This window comes from Myotis brandtii, unplaced genomic scaffold, assembly GCF_000412655.1.
Source record: "Myotis brandtii unplaced genomic scaffold, ASM41265v1 scaffold191, whole genome shotgun sequence".
Taxonomy (NCBI): Eukaryota; Metazoa; Chordata; class Mammalia; order Chiroptera; family Vespertilionidae; genus Myotis; species Myotis brandtii.
Genome location: NW_005357115.1, coordinates 398,574 through 406,685, shown reverse-complemented (window position 1 = coordinate 406,685; position 8,112 = coordinate 398,574). Strand labels below are relative to the sequence as shown.

The 8,112-nt window shown below is 48.1% G+C and overlaps 1 protein-coding gene across 1 annotated transcript in view; it reads left to right on the top strand.

Annotated features, from left to right (window-relative positions):
* The window catches only part of CDC42EP3 (CDC42 effector protein (Rho GTPase binding) 3), a 22,566-nt gene extending 14,909 nt beyond the window's left edge, over positions 1-7,657 (top strand). The window contains exon 2 of the mRNA XM_005864717.2: positions 5,628-7,657. Coding sequence (XP_005864779.1) covers positions 5,864-6,634 — 771 coding nt within the window. The 5' untranslated portion in view covers positions 5,628-5,863 and the 3' untranslated portion in view covers positions 6,635-7,657. The remainder of the gene's footprint in view (positions 1-5,627) is intronic.
* The last annotated feature ends 455 nt before the right edge of the window (positions 7,658-8,112 follow it).

Genomic DNA, 8,112 nt, shown 5'->3' with positions numbered 1-8,112 from the left:
GTCCTGCTGCTTCCTTATCCTTCCCTGGGGCTGTTGGAGGAATCATTTAGTAGTTTTGCTGGGGGCCCAGGTGGTGCCATAGTGCTGTGTCTGGGTGCCAGGAAGAAGGGCACATTGTACAACGCTGAGACAGGGAAAGGCGAGCAGGAGCTAGGATGTCCTTGAAGGATGTGACAACTAAGCAAGAAAAGGGACGTCTGGTGTAGGCTCACTGCCCGCAAGTAGAAGGCAGAGGCCTGCAGCTCCCTCAGGATGGTCCTACCCCCTCCCTCCACCTGCCCCTGTTTTTATACATGTGTGTTTTAAATTAACATTGCAACCTATTTTGCAGGAGGCAAGGCATTTTTCACCCTCTCTCTCCACTAAGAATTGATCTAAAAACAAATAGCAGACAAACCAAACATTCCTTTCTTAAAATAAATGGAATTTTAAAGAAAACGCCAACCTCTTTGTTCCTTTGCAGAGCCCTGTGAATTGCCAAAACAGTCAACTCTAATTGAGGAACTGACTTTTTGGTGGGTCACTTTGTCACATCCCCTTGTTTTTGCCTTCCTCCTGGCCACTGCCTTGTTTTGGTCTTTTCAGCAACACTCTGTTTACCAAAAGGATGACAAGGAAATGAAGCAAGGGGCCACTTCCGTTTTCCCTTCATTGAATTATTATTGCTGTGGTGATTCCTCTGATGAACACTGTCACTTAGGCTTAAATCAGTCACCGTAAGAAACTAGAATTGGCTAGCCTACTGCAGGAATGGCCACTGGGCACTTGTCTTTCTTATCAAACCTGTGGCTTTCACTTCCTCTCCAGGCCTTTTGTGCCTTGGATTTCTCACAAATTCCTGTAAGTGGGAGTCTGTGCATTTGCAGCTGGACTTCCATGCCTGCACATCTGCCAGGCATTCTCTCTGGCCTTGATGGGCAGTGACAAGCAACTGACTGGGGAGTTGAACCCTTTTGTTGGCAGATCTGTTCTCTCCAGTGCCCAGGAACTGGGGCCTTTGTTTTCAGAGCCCTGCAGGTGAATATTATCTTGAGTGTCACCTACGAGGGGGAAAGAAGAGCAACAGTGATCCACGAACTCAGGGAAAGGGATTATCGATTGATTGTGGAGAGTTCAGATTTCAAGGTCATGGGGAGGGTTTTTTGAGAAAGGGCTACACATTGGAAAGTTTCTTGATTTCTCTCTCTTTCCTTCTTCCCTCCCTTCCTTCCTCTTTTCTTTTTTTCTTTTAATTTGAGGAAGGTAGTAGGAGTAGAGGACTAATGGCATGAAAGGAAAGATGGGGAACAGGAAAGGTCCGAGTGGGCAGGCAGCACTCTAGGATGGTTCGGGACCTGGTAGTTAGTGATGGGGTAGAGTCCTGACTGAAACACGAAGGCTAGACATTCTCTTCGTTTGGCCTGGGAGACACCCACGAGGGCTCGCTCATCAGTTCTGCTCCAGCAGTTCACTGCTGGCCTGTAAGCCCTGTGAACTTAGGTCAGGGCACATACCAGGGTTTCAGATTTGATCCCAGGAGGCAGCCAATCAATGTTTCTCACTTTCATCCCCTCCCATCTACTTCCTGTCCCTGTGGGCAGTCACATTACTTGTGTGAGCTTCCAGACATACAAGCCAGTACAAATGTATCAACACACTTTGCACCGATCTCTTTTTCCTTTGAAGATATGTATCTTTGAAGCCCTTTCCATATCAGCATATAAAGAGCTGCTTCATCATTTTTTAGACCTGTGTTATTTCCTTTTGTATGGATTCACTTTATATATCTGTGACAGTTAGGTTCTTTCCAGCTCGAGGCTGTAACAAATGGTGCTGGATTGGTAACCTTGTACACATATACGCAAGTTGGATAAATCTCCAGAAATGTCTGTAAGTGGAATTCCAGGGCCAAAGGCATGAGATTTGCAGTTTTGATAGATAATTGCTAAACTGACTTCCAATGAGGGTAGACCTGTTTGAGCTTATGCTATCAGTGTCTGCAAGGCCTGTTCCCCACCCTTACCAGCCCCAATGCCTTATCACACACTTGTCTCTTAAACAGGCTTTGCAATGCCTCCCCTTCATAATTTGGGAGCTGACTGAATTCCTAAGAAGTGTGTTTACTAAGTGTCAAGACCTCAAATTCTAGAGCCTGGCCACTTGGCTTAGTGCCCGGTTGCCGTGCACTAAGTATGTGCCTCAGTGCATCAGCTGTAAAATGGGGATATTAACAGCAGCCGCCTCCTGGGTTCCTGTGAGTGAGCTAGTACATGGCAAAGGTTGGAGCAGTGCCCGGTACATAAACACTCGCTGTTGTATTCAGGGTTGGTGATTTCCAGGAGACACACACACACCCTCTCCAGGACCAGCTGCTTAGTTACCTGTGAGGAAACTGCCCATTGGGTTTCTGCATTAGCGATGGCAGGGGAGATCCTGAAAGAGAAATCAGCCTGGGAAGGAAGCAGAGCATGGATGTCCCCTGGCTGATACGTGAGGGAGCCCAGAATTCTCAGAGTGGAGGGGTAAGCGTGGTTGGCCCTGAGCTGGAGGGGAAAGATAACAGATAAGATAGACAGGTGGTATCTGAGCTCTCAGATATCTTCCTCATATCGCACTGAAAACATCAACTCGTCTAAACTTGTAAAACTGACATTTTGCCCCAATTCCTTTAAAAACACACAAAAACATCCAATTTATTTGGGAGCTCTTAGCACTGGCACAGAGCAGAAGTTCAATACAAATTACTGAAGCCTAGAAGCCTATGTTCCTGTTATGCAGTAAATACAGTGTAAATATTTTCAGAAGAAAGAAAAATGCCTTTTAAGGTATCGTCTTTCCTCTCCCGCTCTCCAGCATCTCATTGCCGGCAGCTTATCGAGCCTACTCACCAGCCCTTTTCTTACTTTTTTCTCTATATGTTGTCACTTCCCTGCCATCTTTGGGTCCATGCCAATGACCTAAAAACCCAGCTTCTCCCAGGCTGAGCCAGCCTCTGCCGTGGGGCCTGCAGTGCCCGTGGCCAGGCAGGGACCTTGGAGCGGGCATTCTCTCCCCCTTCTCACCGCTCCTCCTCAACGCCCCCAGCTGTTCAAGGAAGGGGTGAATGTGAGTGAGTGCATGAGAGACAGAGAATTGCATTCTGGCTGCTGCAACTTTCTGGCCTCTTACTATAGTATTTCCCTAAATAATGTGACATGGCCTGCCTCAGTTTCTGGCTTTGCAAAACCCTGGCACCACCAGCTGACCACAGCAGCCCTGGCATGCCCTTGAGGGGTGGTGGACATACTGTATCTTTCCATGGAAGCTGCCCCCTAGCCGTGTGTGGGCAGCTGTCCCTCAGGGCTGCTCCCACCTTCTGCAGGAGGCGCCCCAGCTGCTCCTGCAGGCAGTCGTGGCACTGGGCCCAGTGGGCAGGAGGGCAGCGCCAGGCCCCTGGGGGGCAAGGCCCTAGCCTGTGTGGTGCACTTACAGGGGAAGGAACTTCTGAGGTCTAAGCAGGAAGACCCAGTGTTTAAACTGGTAACTGCTGCAAGACCCCGTTGAGAGGTAAGACAGAGAGAATGTCTTCCTATGATTGAGTTCCCCTTATTCTTGCTTGAGCATCTCTTTCAGTGACAGCCTCCAGGCATTACTTACCTGAAGTGAGAAAGCAGACCCCTCGGGCCTGTCCTTGTGGCCATAAAATAGCACCTCAGGGAGGTTGAGCCAGTGCCTTAGTTGGGACTAAAGACAAATCAAGAGCCAATGCCTGCGGGGTTCTACTGGGCAGCTTCCAGGTGAGCCCAGTCTGGGTGCAAAGCGGGTCATGCTGCCTCGGCTCCTCCCTACACCCTCAGCCGGGCGGCGATGGGTCTCTCCTGCCCGTCATTCTCTGCCTCCTCAGGCCTGGCTGCAAGTAGCTTCCCCAGTGGAGCCAGTTGTCACCTTGCCAGTGGGGGCTGGAGCACAGTTCTCACCACCTGCCACAGGCAAGTGAATTTAAAACTCTTGCTGAAAAGAAAAATATGGGGCAGATGTCAGCCAGCCTCCAGCTGCTACAGAGCAGGTGTGGCTCTCTTCAAGCCACCACCTAGCCCACTCTTCCCAATATCTATTTGTTTGCTTGCTCTGTGGCCAGGGAGAGGTGGCTGTGGAGCCATTGCAGGAATTCCCGCAGCGGGAGAGGCTGGAGCTTTTCCTTGGCAGCTGATGTGACTGAAGAGTTGGAGGGTGTTTTTCAAGGGTGACGATCTGTAAAATGAGCGCCCCCAAGCCTTCTTGTAGCTCATCACCTCTAATCCCCTCATGTAGCCTCGAGCAGGGAGGCTGTGTTCGTTATAATTACCACCAATCCTTAGTGGCTTACAATGATACCCGTGTAATGACTACCCATTTAATGACTCAGTTTCTGTGGGTCAGGAATGCGGGCAGGGCGGTGGCTGTGAACCAGGTGTCAGAGCTGTAGACTCATCCGAGGCTCAAGGCTCGACTGGGGAAAGATCCACTTTCTGGTTCCCTCCGGTTGTTGGCAAAATTCACCTCCAGAGGCCCTCTCTCAGCAGGGTTCAAACCACTAAAGGGGGTCTCCACCTCCAGCCTGCAGAGGTGGGCTCTTTTATAATGTAACCTAATCGAGGTGTGACATCCATCAGCTTTGCCATATCCTGTTGGTGAGAAGCAAGTCACAGCTTCCGCCCACAGAGCCCTTAACACCGGGAGGCAGATCACGAGATTACCTTGGAATTCTGCCTGCCTCAGGGAGAGGATACACGCATATCAGTAAATGTTCCCAACGTATTTCCAAGTGAAGGCCCAACCTATTCTGTAGGATCACACGATTTTCTTTGCAAGGAAGCAGGTTTGTTCTTTTCTCCCAGCTCAGAAAGCCTCCAAGTCCCGACACACAGGCCAACCGTGTTCTTTCTCCACTTGATTCCGGCTCCTGCTCTTCCATTTCTTGGCTCTCTGTTATTGAGAAAAGGTGCTTTTTTGTTTTGCTTTTTTTTAATGGTTGTCTTTTTGACTTTGAATCTTAGAGTTTTCTCACCTGGAAGAATTTTCTTGGCTCTCTGTTATTGAGAAAAGGTGCTTTTTTTTTTAATGGTTGTCTTTTTTACTTTGAATCTTAGAGTTTTCTCACCTGGAAGAAGTCACGTCATTAAGATTTGGTTGGACACTAGCATATAATAGTCACTGTCACTTAGTAAATGGTATGTCCAGCCCCTTTCTTGTAGGACTATTTATTTTTATCCATTCATTGTATTAACCCATAAAACTCAACAACAGAATATTAGTCTTGCTAGTGTGAGTGCCAAAGCAAAAGAGAAAATGTATTTTAAAATAAATCCAGTTGTAGGTAAGGAGCTGAACTCACTCTGGTCATGAAAGGACTAAAATCTGAGGCATGTCTAGAGAATTCTGCCCATGGCCATGTTTCAAAAGTGCTGATGTCACCGGTTTGGGGGTTTTTAATATCTCTCTTCCTCTTCTTTTTTTTCCCCCCCTGAAGTAAGACTTAAGGTTAGTGGACCCTTGTTAAGTTTTACGTTTTTATCCTATTTCATGGAGGGAAACAGCAAAACGGCTTCAGACGGGAACTCGTCCTGCCCTTACTCCCAGGCTCTTGTGAAACCTGCGCTTACTGTAACCTGCGCTGCTTTCTCTTCCAGGTTCCCATGTTGTGGACGGGCTTGGAGGTTGGGACCTGCGCTCCAGAGAGCCCCACTTGGCTGTAGCTCCAGGACGGTCTCTTCGACCTCCGTCCCCTCTCACGGCCCCTGCCGAAGCCACTGGAGGAAAATGGTGTGACAGTTTCCTATCAAGAAGGATTGTCGGGCACACAGAACCCCCGTGAAGAAAGTGGCCCTTTTCCCCGTTCGCAGGAGAGACATCCTCAAATTCCAAAATGCCAGCCAAGACCCCCATTTACCTGAAGGCGGCCAATAACAAGAAAGGAAAGAAATTTAAACTGAGGGACATTCTGTCTCCTGATATGATCAGCCCTCCCCTCGGAGACTTTCGCCACACCATTCACATCGGCAAGGAGGGCCAGCACGACGTCTTCGGAGATATTTCCTTTCTCCAAGGGAACTACGAGCTTTTGCCTGGAAACCAGGAGAAAGCCCCCCTGGGCCCGTTCCCGGGGCACAGCGAGTTCTTCCGGGCCAACAGCACCTCCGACTCCATGTTCACAGAAACGCCCTCCCCTGTGCTCAAGAACGCCATCTCCCTCCCCACCATCGGAGGGTCCCAAGCGCTCATGTTGCCCTTGTTGTCCCCGGTGACATTTAGTTCCAAACAGGAGTCCTTTGGGCCGGCCAAGCTGCCCAGGCTCCACTGCGAGCCCGTCGCGGAGGAAAAGGCCCCGGAGAAAAGCCGTCTGTTGGAGAACGGGACGGTCCACCAGGGGGATGTCTCCTGGGGCTCCAGCGGGTCCGCGTCCGTCTCGCAGTCCAGCCAGGGCAGGGACAGCCACTCCTCCAGCCTCTCCGAACAGTACCCCGACTGGCCGGCCGAGGACATGTTTGACCATCCCACCCCGAGCCAGCTGGTCAAGGAAAAGACTAAGTCAGAGGAGTCCCTCTCGGATCTCACGGGCTCCCTCCTCTCCCTGCAGCTCGATCTGGGGCCCTCGTTTTTGGATGAGGTGCTGAATGTCATGGACAAAAATAAGTAGAGGACACCTCCAGCGATGCCTTTGGGATGAAAGGTATCAAAAACAACAACAATAAAACAACAACCAACCACAGTTGAGGAGAAGAGCTTCGCTGGCTATATTTGCAGTTACATGATGGGTTTTCTAAGATAATGTTCCTACAGAGTATTTTTTTACTTGTTAGGCCTTGTTTGCTAAAACAGTTTATAAAAAAAAAAAAAAGAAAAGACCTGACCCGTCCTAGCAAAAAGAGGAAGTGAGTCAGTGAGAACCCGTTTCGGCAGGCATGGCTGATGTTCAGCTCACAGGTTTTGTTTGTAGACACATAGGAATCTGGCTCGGCCAGGATGGCACCAGCCACGAAGGGCTGCACGGTCACAGGGAGGAACTTCACAGCACTCGGCATTTTCTGAGCAAGAAGAAGTCAAAATTTTATTTCACACCTAAGCCTTTTTTTCTGGACTCTTTTCAATATTATGTTGTTTGGGCTCACCGTAGCGGATTCTTCAGTGTTAAAACTGTTCTGTTTTCACATTTGAACAACTTTATGGGTTTGTGGGATTTTCTTGTAGCTCTTATATATACAACCTATATATTATGTCAATATTGCAGAATTTTGACTGTCAGCTACATGTTGGTAGGACAAGCAAAGTATTACTGTAACTAAGTTATTTTTAAAGTTAAAATATATTTTTATGTGCCTTTGGCTTTTTTATTGCAGAGTCTGCATTTTATAGATACTACATCGAATGTTGTCATTTGACTTGTTTCCATTGTGGTTCCATTGTAAGCTGCATATGTGTATGTTTGGAAAAGTGTATTCATACTTTAGCTTTATTTTCTCTTTTCTTCCCCTGTTAAACTTTTCATAGCAGCCAACCACGGATTGTCACGTGTAAAGGCACAGGTTACTCATGGCGCTTCTGCAGAGACTGTGGGCTACAGCACGTAATGATCTTTGGAAATATGGGGATTTTAGTACAGTACATACCTGCATTACATAGGTACTTCATACAACACAATAAAGAGTAAATGTTAAAATGACCTTGCATGCTTATAGTAATAAACAAACAAAAGAGTAATAATATCTTATTATTATATAGTCCAGAGCTAGAAAAATTGCTTCGCTAAAGTATACATGAGTCTTTAACATAAGGTAAGAGGTGACTTCCGTTCACTCTGTAATTTTAATTATTTCCCAGAGGTTTCAGATCCCCCAAATGGGCCCACTGATGCCAACCTCTCAAAACTCATTTTGTTGGTTCTTCTCCCTCACTTTAACACACTCTACAGCAAACCCTTACAACCCAATCCCATCCCTACAGGACAGGTGTTTCCATGGGGCAGGTGCCATTTCGACAAGATTAAGGAGGCTAAAAAGAGAGCAGCAGAGAGCACTTGCCCCGCCCCCCAGCAGCCAGAGATGCCCTGAGGGTGTCACTTAAGGAAGTAAGAACAGGAAATCCACACACCAATTCCGGTCCCTTTGTTAACCACCC